This window comes from Apus apus, chromosome 12 (assembly GCF_020740795.1).
Source record: "Apus apus isolate bApuApu2 chromosome 12, bApuApu2.pri.cur, whole genome shotgun sequence".
Lineage (NCBI taxonomy): Eukaryota > Metazoa > Chordata > Aves > Apodiformes > Apodidae > Apus > Apus apus.
This window is the reverse complement of record NC_067293.1, coordinates 12324961-12340133: the sequence shown is the minus strand read 5'-3', so window position 1 is coordinate 12340133 and position 15173 is coordinate 12324961. Positions and strand designations below refer to the sequence as shown.

At 42.4% G+C, this 15173-nt stretch overlaps 1 protein-coding gene across 1 annotated transcript in view; it reads left to right on the top strand.

Annotated features, from left to right (window-relative positions):
• Window positions 1-14483, top strand: part of TRPC5 (transient receptor potential cation channel subfamily C member 5) — a 68952-nt gene extending 54469 nt beyond the window's left edge. The window contains exons 7-10 of the mRNA XM_051629923.1: window positions 4274-4480; window positions 4656-4697; window positions 6226-6315; window positions 6607-14483. Coding sequence (XP_051485883.1) covers window positions 4274-4480; window positions 4656-4697; window positions 6226-6315; window positions 6607-7341 — 1074 coding nt within the window. The 3' untranslated portion in view covers window positions 7342-14483. The remainder of the gene's footprint in view (window positions 1-4273; window positions 4481-4655; window positions 4698-6225; window positions 6316-6606) is intronic.
• The last annotated feature ends 690 nt before the right edge of the window (window positions 14484-15173 follow it).

The window sequence follows — 15173 nt, the reverse complement described above, 5'->3', positions numbered from 1 at the left end:
CACAAAATGTAAAAAACAGATTTCCTATACAGAGATAAAGATGGAGATTAATGTTTGAATTATCTTGGATAATTAGTGTAGCAGGTAATTATTTAAAACCTGGCACATCTGTGAATACATCACTTTAACTGAATTAGAAAATCCTCACAACTGCTACAGTAAGATGGCCTGAGCCATCCCACGGGGAACTCTCTATGGGAGATTAATTCTTACTTCAAATGGCAGAGATTTGAAAGAGGATTATGTGGCCATTTTAACATATTCGTATTGTGATAGTAAGTGATACAGGTTTTTTTTCCTCACAGAGAAGCCAAATGCTGTTTTCTTTTGAGTTCATGTGTTCTTTGAGCTTGAAGGCTCAGCCTTTTAAGAAGTAGAATGTTTTATAGTTGAAATGATGAGCAGTGTTTAAAAGAAAATGGTGACAAGAACAAGGACAAGACAGCCACAGCAGCTTAAACAGTGGATGGTGAAATCCAAACTTGGATTTAAACTCCTAAAGCAACAAGGTCACATTTGCAAAGCTAGTGGATGTTTTTTAGCTTATCCTAAGGGTTACCAAAAATTTGTCAGCTGAACAAGAGAAGGACTCTCAGGTTGGATTCACACTGTACTGATGTTCAGGAACTTGCTTTGAGTGTTCTCCTATGTGCAATCTTTGCAACAGCTTTGAGGCAAAGCAGGCTCAGACTCAGGCCGCTCTCAAAAATGTAATTCTTTCCCAGTTGCCTGCAGTCACTGGGTAGATGCACCAAAAAGCTAGAGCCCATCTGGTGGTCCACTGGGCCATGGCCACCGCAATGACTGATGTTAACTCTTAAGTGCTTCAGGTTTCAATTGGGTATCGAAGATTGCTGAAGCATGGTACTCTCAGTAGTCAACAGAAGGGGGAGTAGGAAAGATGTGATTGTGCGAGCAGCTTTCACTGCTTAGGGCACTGAAGAGAGCTCTAACCAAGAAAGCAGCAGTTTACTGGTGTGCAAAGGCATTATCAGCAAAATTGAAATGTCTCTTTGCTATATATTTCCAACACAAAATTGCTGCCAGGAGCTCCCATCTCATTAGCTCAGGTTCTTAAAACATAAAGGTGAATAATTGAGGCAGCCTGAGTTTGTAAACCCTTGTGGATCCACAGCAGCAGAAAAGAGAAAGAAAAGATACTTTGAGCTTTGTACAGACGATCTGTCTTTTAAGAGAGGTTGTAGTGCACTTGTTGAATGAAAGTGCATAGGAAGATATACAGGTGGGGCTGAAGCCAGCATCCACCAGACTTGGCCACAGGCACATTTAGCTCAACAGGGATTTGTTCAGAACAACCACAAAACTTCCCCAATGAGAAGCTTGGCTCAGTTCCACAGCGCTGCCTTGCACGTGCATTCAGCCCCCAGTCAAGCCTGTGCAGTCCCCATAAGCAATTTTTAAATGAAAGAACAAAGAAAACCCTCAAAACACAAAATGTGCAGAAAAACTTTTATAGCCCCTATCCTCCATCCTTTCCCAGAAACTAATTGCAGGCACCAAGCTACAGATTTACGTTCTCCTCCTCTACAAACAGCATCCAGCATCTGCTGCTAAATCACCTCTGCCCAGGACATGGCCTTTTTATAATGTGCTGAAGGAACTTGCTGCCACCACACCTGATCCTGCTCCACCATAGACACTGGAGCTTTGATGGACCTATGCAGAAGAGAAGGGTGGATTAAAAACCTTTTCCAAATTACCCTCTCCAAACTGCATTCTCCCTTCTGACTCCTCAGTAGGACATTTACACCAGCTTGTGTATTGACAAAGAACTGAACATACACATCCATCCAAGAGGCTTTGCACTCTCCTTCAGCTCCTGCCTTACCCTGAACTCTCCAGCAGCCCCAGACAGCAGTACCAGTGCTGCCAGGTGTCTGTAGTCCCTGCCTACCCTAAGGAAGGTTTACTCACAGCAGGATTTGACTCAAGCACCTAATCCTCTACAAAATGCCTTAGATACTTGAACCAGCAATCATAGAATCATCAGATGACTTGGGCTGGAATGCACCTCTTGTTTGCAGCCTTCCAAGGTACAGCCACCACTGGGTTTTTCTTGGCATGTCCAGGTGGAGCACTGAAAGCTGCAGCTCAGGCCCCTTCCCTACCAATTGGGATTTGATCTCCTGCCTTCCCAGCAAGCAGCATGCCCTCCCCTCCAGCTTACCTGGCCTGTAGTGCCAGTTCTTCTTCTGAAGACTGTTTCAACTGAAGTTGCCCAGACCAGGAAATGTTCAGGTAGAACGATGGGCATGAGTGAGCCTTTAGGACTGAGCAAGGAGCAGCCAGCCCTGCTTCTGGAAGAAACTGAGACAGTTCTGCCTTTAACTCTGAGCAGTTCTTAGGCAGGTGTCCTGTGGGCTGGATGTGGAGCTCAGAGCACAGAGTCAGCTGGGAAGTCGGAACAGCAGCTCCATGGCACCAGGTTGTGCTGCTCTCCTCTAGCTCTGCTGAGCTTACTGCAGCCTGCAGGTAGAGACAAAGAAAGAAAAAATAAGCGGGTCTTTTTTTTTTCGTTTGGTGGCAATTATTTCTACAGTTGCAAACTGCGTATTTTACTACCCAGAACTGCATTTCTACCAGCATCAGCCTCTAATACTTCATGGTGATGCTGCAATTTCCCTGCTTATGGGGTCTGATGCTCCAAGTCTACTTTCAGCCTGAAACCAGCTCCTTCAGGAAGCTGGCAGGGAATAGTAGTGTTCTGGGCTGACTCAGACCATCTGCAGAGGCTAATGTGCTACTGGGCCACTGAGGCGGCTGTTTTAAAACAAGAGCTGCATGTAATTTGAATACACTACTAAAATGGAGGTCAGCTACACCTTCCTGACACAATGTGAGCATATTTTACCCATGTCAGAGCACTGGAGTGTAGCCAGAAAGCCGGCGTTGTAATTTTTTGGGCATTATGTTCAGCCATATTTTATTAAACTCCCTGTCGTACACTTCACTGCTTGTTTCTGAGAGCTGCTGCACTGCAGCCCAGCATCCCTCACACAAGAAGGCTGCTTGTTCCAACCTGATTGAAATCTCTTTGCAAACTTAAAATCTTGGCATTGTCCTTTTCTCTTACCTTGCACTGCTACTTAGCCTGGATCATCAGGGCTTTAGTTTAATGTCATGTCAGATACTGTTGATGTAACTGCTGAACAGCTAAAATGTCAAAACCATCAGCGTAGCACTATACTCTGCAATGATAACAATACACAAATTTACCATTTAAATTCAGTGTACTATTGTAAGCTCTGTTCAGCACTGCTTGGCTTCAAACTATTTCTTCTTTTTTTGTCTAATATCAGAATTTCTGCAGAACATAGAAAACCGTGGCAGTTTTTAACTTTAGCACTAGTACAAAGCAACATGAAATCTGTTTTGAATAGCTGCAGTATCTCTCTGAATCCCAGATGTAGGTAGATGTGTCTAGCCTGGTGTTGAAGGGAATATACAATCTGTTACTGGGCAGAACAGCCTGTCACCTCCAAGGAGTAGATGACAAGTAGCTTGGTCTGGGGATCACCATTCTGCAGTCTGTGTGGTCAGTGTCTTGCACAGGCTCAGTGTTCCTTTCCTGGTGACTGTGTGCCTCTCTGTGCCGTTGTGATGCTATTAACTTTCCACCTTTACTTTGATGAGATGAAAAACACTAGAGCACAGCAAGCTAGTATGGTGATAAATGAAAAAAACAAACAACCAAACAGTAAAACCTCTCCTGTTTTGTATAAGGATAACACAGAGGCAAGGTTTAAAATACGGCACCCATAAAATGTGTCACTGCCTTGTAAGAGCTGAATTAATGGATGCTATAAAAAACAATCAAATAAAAAAACACTATAAAGGATCCTTTTCCAGGGAAGAATGTGAGAATTCATTGGATTTGGACATGATAAACAATTGCTTGTGATGATAAAAGTGCTAGCAAAAGGCAAAATAAGAAATTTGTTTTCTTGCTTCTTGTACTGGAGAACTAATAAGCACAACCTCTAAATGATGAAGCCAGGCTTTATCCTGGGAAATTCTTTTTGCTGGCTATTGCTATCATCTCATTTCTCAGTGGCTGGCATTTTACCTCTAGCTGCATTTCACTCTGATCTTTTTTAAGTACATCTCCAGCAAGGGAGACGGAAGAAGCGATGCTGCTTTGTCTGCAGCTGGAGAAATCCTTTATTGCTCACATGTCACCTCCTCAGCTGCAGGCACTTGCTCCAGGAAAGCCTACCTGAAGCTGCTGATAATCTCTTTCCTTCTCTTACAGGACCATGCGGATATTGAGTGGAAATTTGCACGGACGAAGCTCTGGATGAGTTACTTTGATGAAGGTGCCACTCTGCCCCCTCCTTTTAACATTGTCCCAAGTCCCAAATCATTCTGGTACCTTTGCAAGTGGATTCACAACCATTTGTGCCCAGGCAATGACTCTGACAATGAACAGAAAAGGCATGAAAACCTCAAAACATTCACAGTAAGGAGCTGCATGGTTTTATACTGCATTTTTGGGTGTGCTTGTGCATGTTCAGGTTGGCAAGGGCCACTGCTCCTGGTGCAGGAGAAGGTTGATGGACCATATCTTGCTAAGAGCCACCATGAGCTCTAAAGACAGGACTAAACAGGTAACAGATCTGCCTTTCTCTTTCCAGGAACGACACGCTGACAACCTGATTCAGAGTCAACATTACCAGGTAAACTGTGGAGCAGATAAAAGTTTTTACTTGCTGTTTCTTCTTTCTGGTTATTCTCTAATACCTCAGTTCTTGCTTGCTTCTGGAATATATTTTGATAAGTCCCCTAAGAGGATTTTGCTTATCATGGATTAAAACATTTCCCCATTAGAGGGAGGATGGTTCAGTAAGTCACTGCAGCCTTTCACACCCTCTGAAGTAGTGGAAAACTTGCCATGCATGGGATTGGCTGCTGAAACCAAAGGTGACATCCCCATTGCCATCAGAGGGATCAGGCTGTCATTTCATTCTGTTCCTGTAGCATTTTTGCACAGTCCTGAATTGTTCCTCTCCTCTTTTTTGTAAAGCTTCACTACCTCAAGCAGTGGCTGTGATTTTCTTTTGTTTTTGACTGCTCAGGAAGGAGGAATAATTCCTTTGTTGAGTTTTGCTGGTTTTGTTTACTCTCAGCTTGCCTATGATCAAGTACTCATTAAAGTCAACCTACAGAATGATTAAAGTGTATTGAAAACACCAGCTTCAGTACAGTGTGATGTATTACACCAGCATGCTGGAAGTAAAAAGAATTCTCCAGAATGTTAGGTGGTACGTTAGGCTATACTGTCAAATACCATTATTAATTTGTCTTGCTTAAAACATCTTGAAGAGTATTTTTTACCTGAAGTAAATGTTTAATGTAATTAATCACCTTTGCCCACAGACATTTGATACTTTCTGACTTCACAGCACAGCTTACAGGCACCAACAATGGGACATCTTAAAAATCCTCCCAGTAAAGCCTTGATGCAGAGACCATTTTCATGCTGGTGTTGCTCACACTTGTTATCCCTCTTTATGAAATGAGGGAAATGAAGGGCAGGGTTGGAAAAGTCTTTATATAGAGATGAACATCTGTGGTATGATGGCTGGCACAGATAAATGTACAAATGTACAGTTTGCTTATGTAAATCCAGCAGAGACATACACAAACACAGAACAAAATGCATCTCATCCTACCCAAAATCTGTATGGTAACAAACAGCCCCAGTAATAGACAAGCAAGAGGCCTTAGAGTCTTGAGAATGTGATTCAGTGCTTCCTGGCTGTTCTTCAGGTTAGATGTTGTCAACGTACCCTCCTTGGCTTTCAAATACTTGATAAACAATCTTCAAACAGCAAGCTTGGCCTACCAGGGTACACAGCACATACACAAGATTGGCAATCTTAAAAATTTGCAGCAGCCAAGATTAAAGGGCTTCAGGACAGGTAAGAACATCAAGAATTTTTTCTCAGTGACTTTTACTTGTACAAACAAGTACAAATCAGCTGCTTGCTGTAGCTGACAAGCGAGCATTCAAGATGGAAGGTATACAACCTTTCCAAAGGTTTCTTCTGTTTAACAGAAATTGTTCTGTTTCTAATGGCAAGTGATTATCTTTTTACACAGCAGAGTCAGGAGAACCACTGTTGGTAAGAACTCTGTGAAATGCAGTAAGAACAGTTTGGTCTGAGCCAGCAGTTCAGTCACTTGTATCATTTCCTATTCCAGGAAGTGATAAGAAGTCTTGTGAAAAGATATGTCGCAGCAATGATAAGAACTTCCAAAACCAATGAAGGGTTAACTGAAGAAAATTTCAAGGTAACTTTCTTGGGAGGTGGAGGGTGTGCAGGGAATGTGGTAGGTGGGCAGAGGGGCTTGGTCAAGCAGGCTGGTCCCACAGCCTTCGGAAACAAAGAGCTTGCAAGGTCTCCAGTTCTCAGGATTACCAGTATGTTTTTTTGGTGTGTCACTGACTAACGAAGATGTATGTGACATTCTTGTAAGTGTGATTTGGTATCAGCCATTTGTATAACTCTGAACGTTCCCAAGGGAACATGATTCATGTCACAGAAAGCTGCTAAGTGTAACTAATTTCTCCTCTTGCCCTAGGAATTAAAACAGGACATCTCAAGTTTTCGTTACGAAGTTCTTGACCTCTTAGGAAATAGGAAGCCCCAGAGGAGAAGTTATTCTACCAGCAGCACAGAGGTGTCCCAAAAGGATGAAACAAATGAAGATGGTGATGGAGAAAAACCCAAAACCAAGAGCGTGTCTTTCAATGTAGCCAACAAAAAAAAGGACTTCAATGTATCTGCTCTAATTAAAACTATGTCTGGGATCAACATGGTGGAAGATAAGCCAAAAAGCAATGGGATCAGTAAGCGCTCCTTTGTCCGAAACGGAAACAGAGTTCAGAGACTTTCCAGCTCCAAGAAGGAGTCCTTTAAGAGACTAGGCCTGCTTTTCTCCAAGATGAACGGACATGTACCTGAACCAAATTCAGAACCCATGTACACTATTTCAGATGGGATTATTCAGCCACACTACATGTGGAAAGACATTAAATATTCTCAGATTGATAAAGAGAGAGAAGAGAATTGTTCCAAAAGTGAAATTAACCTCAATGAGGTGGGCTACAGTGGGAACACAAGACTTACGGGACAGAGCAAGGAGTGCCCTGTGGTTTGTACCAGCTCCCTTCACTGTGCTTCCAGTATTTGTTCCTCTAATTCTAAACTTATAGACTCGTCAGAGGATGTGTTTGATTCATGGGGAGAGGCTTGTGACTTGTTTATAAACCAGTGGAAAGATGGGCAGGAGGATCATGTTACAACTCGGCTATAAGTAAAGCTATCGAACACCTGCTGGAAAAGGTAGCCAGTTATTTGTGATGGTTTGCTGTCATATGATCCAACATTACTATTTCCTTTCTCTCCACAGGTGAAAAAAGTGTGTAACTACTTATGTTAGCCTGTTTTATAGCCATCTGCACCTTTTTTTAATTTACTTATCTTACACTCAAATACTAAAGTTTTACCATTTATAAGGTCACTATAAACCACAGGAAGCCCCTTTGGATGCAGTCCCAGTCTCCAAACCCCACAGACTTCAGACACACAGGTAGCCAAGTCAAAGATGCTCCAGTGCCCCCCATCATCATCCCCCTGCTCCTGGGTTATCACTGCTGCTCCCAGCACTGTCAGCTCTGCATCCTGCTCCATCCTCCTCATCAACACACCCAGCTGGTGAGCAGTAACTTCACAGGAGGCTGAGAATCACATTTAAAGTCTTTTGAGGAAGAGTTTCAGGTTATAACTGGCTTTTGTTTTCTTTAAGCAATACGACCTCTGATTCTTTTGGTTGTGTGTGTGATTTTGTTATATTAATATTGTAGATTGTTACTGAGCAAGAGACCCTTTTGATCATCCAGCTAGAACATGTAATGATTTGCTTATTTACCTAATTCCTGTAAGAAATTCCCCCTGTAGGGAGCAGAGCAACCTTCCAGTTAGGCTGAGAGTAGAAGCCAGGACCTTCCTAGCACCTTCTGAATGGATGAACTGACCCAAAACCAGCTGTAGCTGCTTGAAACACAAATTTGAGTGTGGTTCTTACATTCACAATGGGCTGAACTAAAACCCAACCCTAAGCCTTGCTCTTACACCCCACCCCTCAAGATGTCCATTTATTGAAATTCCTAATCTTACGTAACTGCTGCACTCAGTTTTTGCTGCCTCTCTGGTGGGTGCCAGGCTTCAGGAAGAAAACCGTCCTCCTAGTGTACAGCAAGTGCTAATAGAGCTCATCTTCCCTGGTCCTGTGGGCTGCATTTCTGAAAAAGCAATAGCAGCTCAAACTGCATGTGGCAGCCTAGAAAGTCTCTGCAGTTCCTTTTGTAAGGTGCAACAAAAAAAGTGCAGCAGTAGATGTCTTTTTTTTCCCCCCTATTGTGGTAGTGTCTGGACAGGGCCTATCAATGTCACTACTTTTGTCTGAAAGAGCATCAGAGAAGGGGGCAAGACAACCCCAGCAAAGTGGTTGAACAGTGGTTGGTTTGTGGTTTTTTAACTTATTTACCATCACTTCAGAGCTGTTATTAGTCAGCTGCTTTCCTGGAGGAAGCAAGTCCTGACCAGGAGCTCAGAAATGGCCTTCCTATCTAATAGAGCTGTGCTCCTGCAGTCACACTTACGGCTCTGTTTCCAGGAGAGGGTACACAAGCATGAGCATATCCCAGGGGTGGTCGCCAAAAATCACCTCTTCTGTAAACTGGGTTGTTAATTCCTTTTGTAAAAGCATAATGCTGGAAAATCTACACCTCTCACTGGCACTGGTCAGATTTTAACAGCAAGGGGCAGGCACAGCTCTCACGGCAGGATGGAGGGTCAGGAGGAAAGGGATTCCTCTCTACAGCAGTCCCCACAAAAGAGATGCTGAGATGCCTGCAGTTGGATACCCTGTCCAACTTCTAAACTTGGCTCCCTCATCAAGGAAAACCACCTTGTCAGGTTTTGCCCTTGCAAATCTATGCAGCATTACTGGAAGGCTGTGATGGAGCACACCTATATCAGAGAGATAAATGTCAACAATGCAGCCAGTTCCTGTAGCAGAGCTGCAGATGCCAACACACTGAATTGATGGGAAGTTTTCAATACCTCAAGGTGGAGGCCATAGCTCTAGGCCAGCTCTAACGTCAAGAAAAATGAGCAACCAGGAGCAGAGATTCAGAAATGTTTCTGCATTCCTTGCTTGTAAGTTACACTGGTCCTGTTACCAGCATGCAGTATAAAGCCCAAAATATTTAAGCCTCTAGATGTGTTAGTTAAGGCAAAGTGAAAAGCGTTTTTGTACTAACAGATTCCAGGCCTCCATAGTAATTGCAGGGTTATAGTTGTTTTTGAAAACCACATCTCCTCTTCCTTTATGAAAAGCTGAGCACACTCACATTGGCACTACACAAGGAGACTTGCAGAACTGAGGGTCAGAAGCAGACTGCTGATTATTCATGAAGAAATCCAGTACCTCAGTCTTTTAAGAGAGAAATCCATCCATACGCAGGAGCTGCAGTCAGGACCAACTGAAAGCAATCATCAGAGCAGCTCACAATAAAAGCCCTACAGTTTAATAAACCAAACTTGAGCATTTTTCTGGAAAGATGAACATTTAGCAAGAGCTGCTACAGGGGGATGAAGGTTTGAATCATTTTATGCCTAACCTAACCACACTGCAGTTTATGAACTCTGTTTGACATGGGGCCAGCAGATCTTTATGGTATTTCCTGTCTAGCAAGTAAGAATGAAAATAATTCAAGTACGGTTATACAGATTACATCAACTGAATTTGAGGCTGGGACAGATGCAGGGTTCATATCCTCAGACAGCAGAAAGGCTTTTGAACTTTTCTGGGAAAGCAACTGCACTGCTGCTGGTGATGATTATATTGTGTCATTCAAATGCAGCACTGCATTAACAGGTACAGATAATGAAGTGCTATTAACTCTGCAGTGGTCCCCCCAAAACAGGTAAAAATTACACTGGGCAGCACAAATCCCTTCTGTGCAAACTGTGTGAGTCATGTTTCCCCACCGAGTCCTGAAAGGGCAGGGGTAGGAACTGCCACCTTGGAGTGGCATGATGGATAATGCAGTCTGCAGAAATTTCATGTTATGCTAAAGGCGAGAGTCACATGTTTGCTTGGCTGGGGCTCCCCTGGGCTTTGTTTCATGACTCAGATACTTCCCAGCTCCCAGCTATGAGCTAGTTGGAGCTGACTCTGGAATTTAACACAAATATTTGCTTTGGCTGTGATTAATACACATGTCCAGGAGTTTGCAAAACTGTCAGATTGGTCCCCAAGAGGCAAAATTATGTTTGATTGCATCTATGCATCCCCTTCGGTAGCACTAGACTTTCTAGCAGCTGGTGAATTATTATTACTCAAGAACAGGAGCTTCATGGGAGGGAAATTAAGATATCTTGTGAAAAATACTTTTGATAAAGAAACCTGTGGTTTTTTTTAATTCACTTGCAGTCACAGTATTTGGGATCTCACTAGTATTTTTCCATTTTCAATTGCTCTAAAAGAAAACATGTTTTAGTGCTAGTTATTTCTGTCAGAGAACTAAGGGCATTACCCCTGTGCTGTCTGTGCAGGCCACCAAGGTAGGAACTGACAGGACACTTGGAGGAGTTAAAGTTTTCCTTGGCTTGGGTTCAAGACGCACAGCTGTGCTAGAGCTGGCACACACCCAGCCTTTATTCTGGGGGCTTCAATAATAATCCTTCTGCATATGCAAGGAATTTGGAATTAGGAATAACAGAGATGCCAACCACCTGCCTTTATGTTTCTTGCTCTTGAAGTTGCTTTATTTCTCACCTCTCATCCCCTTTTTAAAGCAGCACACCTACAGATGATCACCAATATTTGTTAAGTAGTTAACAAATAACATCCAGGGTTAAGAATATCAAATAGAGCTATGTGTTTGTACTCAGGTCAGAGATTAAAGAAGTTGTTTCAGAAGCAAGAAATTAACTGACATATCTCTGCAGATAATTTGGATATTTGCATTTGTGTATTATTAACTTACTGGTATATATGTAAATACTCCAGTATTTGTAGCTGTGGTCCCTCCAGAGGAAGCATGCACAGCAGCTAGAGCACGGGATTAGAGGGCAGGACTGCGGAGGGCTGATCCCAGCTCTGCCACTGACTCACCTGTGACCTTGGGCAAGTCACTTCACCTCTGTAACGCCTCAGTTTCCCCATCTGTAAAATAGGGATAATAATACTTACCTACCTCGCAGGGGGGTTAGTTCATTATTTATAAGCACTTTCGGATCTTCAAATTAAAGGCGCTATATACAGTAAGTAGTTAATATTTGTAGCAGTAGTATGTACTTTTATTTTCTTACAATTAATTCAGGTTAGGATTTAACTGTATGTCCGTTAAGATAGTTTTCCATTTAGAAAACTAGCATGGTTTCCTACAAAGGGAATTTAGGGGGCTTCTGCAACAGAGAGCAGGAGCAGCACACCGTGGAAGTCTAAACTCTTAACACCCTTGCTTTTGTGATTTATGTCTCATCCTTAACGTCACCTTACAGTATTTGTGTTTCATCCTTTTTCTGATGGTACATGCAACATAATTTTAGCAGAAACAGCCACTGTAAATATTAAGAATATCTAAACAAATATATTCATGTATAAATATAAAACCTTACCTTTTAAAGGGGTTAAAATTGGTTGATGCAGACTTCTCAGCATGGAGAGCTTCCACAGGCAGCCCAGCACTGACGCACGCACACATGGCAGAATATTGGAGTAGGGCTATGGGAAAAAGTCACCACATGTCATCATCTCCTTAGAATTCCCTTTTCCCCCATCACTGGCAAGGGCAAGTCACACAGGTAACAAGGTCTCACAGGAAGGTGTGCAATGGACTGGAGCAAAGGGAGGCTGTGGTCAGAACAAAATCTACCTGCTGCCCGTTTAGCCCCAGGGAGCAGAAGCAGGATCAGGATCCAGCAGCTCCCGGACACTCACCTTGGGCAGCTGCTGGAGGAACCTCGTGTTCCTGTCTCCTGTGCCCCACAAGGGGGCTCTTTGCCCTGATTTCTCTGTAGGTACAATTGTTCTTCTTTACTGCGTACTCAGGATAAAGGCCCCTGGTTTGAGTGACAGGATCTCCAAGATTTGATTTGCACAGAAAGGGAACAGTGAGCATTCTGAGCTCCCTTCCAGGAATGGCAGTAGTTGCAGGGTATCTGCACTGGGTATTTGGACGGTTACTAGTAGTGTAAGCAAGGATCTGATTTACTGCTGGGTTTTCTAGCAGTTAGAAAACTACGTAAGCACCTGCTGTTCTCACACCATTAAGTGTAAGTCCTACTTCCCTTGGGACTTCTCAACTTTGCTCTTGAAAGGCCAAAATCCCAAAGAAAAGCATATTTCAATTAAACAGGAATAGGTGCAATTCTGGTTTAATTTCTGTCTGAGTTCTCCTTCAACCAGTTAACTTGTCCTGCAGTGTCCCACAGATATGTCTATGAGAAACCTTCATACAGTCTCAAAGGCTGATTTCCAGGGAAACGGAATCACCTCCCATCTCTACTGCAATTCCATAGTCAAACAGAATGACAAAAAATAAGCAAAAAACATCCAAACCACTAGTACTGCCTACAATTAGTGAAAGTTGTTTACTTAACTAACAAAGCTCTGAAGCTGTTTTTGGAGTGGATGCACTGTAAGGACCTCTTGCTCACAAGTGGGACCTCCTGGGCCATGGGCACCACAGCCCCAGGTCGCTGCAGCCTGCCCGGGTGTGCTGGAGGCATTAGTGACTCGTTCCTGTAATGATAAAATTATTTTGAATCGGTGAGACTACAGTGAATAATAAATCAGCTCACTGGAAGAGCATCCAAAATCAACTGTTACTAAAATAATCTGTAGTTTTTGGTGAATGTGCAACCTGAAACCTAACAACTATAAAGTCAATCCCTTGCTGGATTGTTTTTTGCAGGAGGTGGGGAGCACTCTGGGCCAGCCACATTAGCATATTTTCTAGCAGTTTGTAATTTAATTTAATTTTCACACTACTTCTTTCCCCATTTCAGGCAATTACAATTTTACAAACAAGTCATTTATATATTACTCACATAATTGCCTCCACTCAGAACAACTACTGCTCTGGAGTAAATCCATGACCAAGTACAACTGTTTTAAAAAGAAAATGTTTTATCTAAAATAGTATATTTAAAAGGCAGAAGTGATTGATGCTTATTTGACCTGCTCCGTTTTTTTAAGGTGTGAAAACAAAACAAAAACCCCTCCAACCATAACAACAAGAACACCCACCTAGCTCAAACCACCCAGAATTTTAAAAGTCAATTTGATTTTTGCAGTTCTTTTACTCCCAGACCCTTCTCAAACAAGAGCTCACCAACTACAGACAGCAATACAGCCCATTTCTCCTGGCTAGCATGTCCTCCTTGCAGCACAGGAGATTTTCTTGTGAGGATCTTTTTTTTCCATCTCCCATTTAAAGCATTTCTGTATCAGCATTAACTCCTAAGCCAGAAGAAACAATGTGCTTAGGACAAGACTTGACCCATCAAAGAGCTGGCCTTTGAGGCTTTACCTAACACTGGGATACCTCTAGCCCACAGAATGAAATGCCTTTGTACTATAAATAGTTGTTTTTGAGCAAGGGGGCACTTCTGGTCTAGCTATTTTTTGGGTATCGTACAGTCATATTTAAAAACTACTGAATGTGTTTATAAAGGTGGGTTTAGGAATTAGAGGGCTTGGGATCTTTGAGAAGCAAAGGATAGTAGCAGATGCTTCAGTATTTTCTATGTGGCAAGCCCTAGAGACCCAGGCTTACTCTGCAAGCAGTTTTTTTAGCAATTGAGTTTTAATATAAAATTAAATATTCATTAAAAAAAAACAACTATCAGAGACAGCTTCACACCTGAGCATATTTTAGAATGCTACGTGACTTCATGGGATAAAGAAAGTGAGGCTTTTTTCCCCCACCCTTCCTCTTTTAGTTTTAGTCAAAAACTTGCTGGACTTTTCCAGGCAAAAGTGCTTTTAGATGTAAGAATTTTGCATATGGAAAGAGAGAGTGGGGACCTCAGCATTTGCCAGTTGCCTAGTTATAGCCACTCCTAGAGAACAGGAGGGAGAAAAGGGGAGAACAAAAAGCAAAAACAAATGCTTAATTTTATGTACTTTTCTACTTGCAACTTTTTCTGTCCGTAGTGTAGACTCCATGTCATTCCCTTGCATAACATGTAAAAATGAAATTATGTACATAATAAAATTATTTATTTTATGTGTATTTTTAGCTTAACTGTAAACTGAAAAAAATAAAGCATTTAATTTTTTTCCCAAAAATGTAAGCCTATTGAAATTCGAGGTGTTTCTACCTTTTCAGATGTAACATTTCCAGCTGCCTATTGATAATAAACATTTATGAACAGCAACAGATCTGATATTTTATACTTTTGAAAAAACACATTCAGCACAGACTTCTCAAGGACTGTCGGTTGTCAGAGGAACACTTAAGGACTCTGATTCTGTAGACATGGCACAGTCCCGCTTACCTACAATAAAGCTGGCCACCTAAATTTATAATCATAGAATCAACTTAGTTTGGAAAAGACCTTTAAGTGCATCAAGTCCAACCATAAACCTAACCCTGCCAAGGCCACCACTAAACCATGTCCCATAGTACTACATCTACACAGCTTTTAAATCCCTCCAGGGATAGTGACTCCACCACTGCCTTGGACAGCCTGCTCCAGAGACTGACAACCCTTTTGGGGAAGAAATTTTTTTTAATATTCAATCTAAACCTCCCCTGGTGCAACTTGAGGCCATTTCTTCTCATCCTGTTGCATGTTTCTTGGAAGAAGAGACAGACCCCTACCTCACTACAACTGCCTTTCAGGGAGATGGGGAGAACAAGAAGGTCTCCTCAGCCTCCTTTTCTCTAGGCTGGATTGTCCAGGAACCCCAGTTTCCTCAGCCACTTCTTGTAAGACTTGTGCTCCAGATCTTTCCCCAGCTCCATTGCCCTTATGTGGACACACTCCAAAACCTCAGCGTCCTTGTAATGAACACAAGTTTGAGCAAGTGTTCATGAGCAAGAGCTGAACACTACCTGGTTGTGG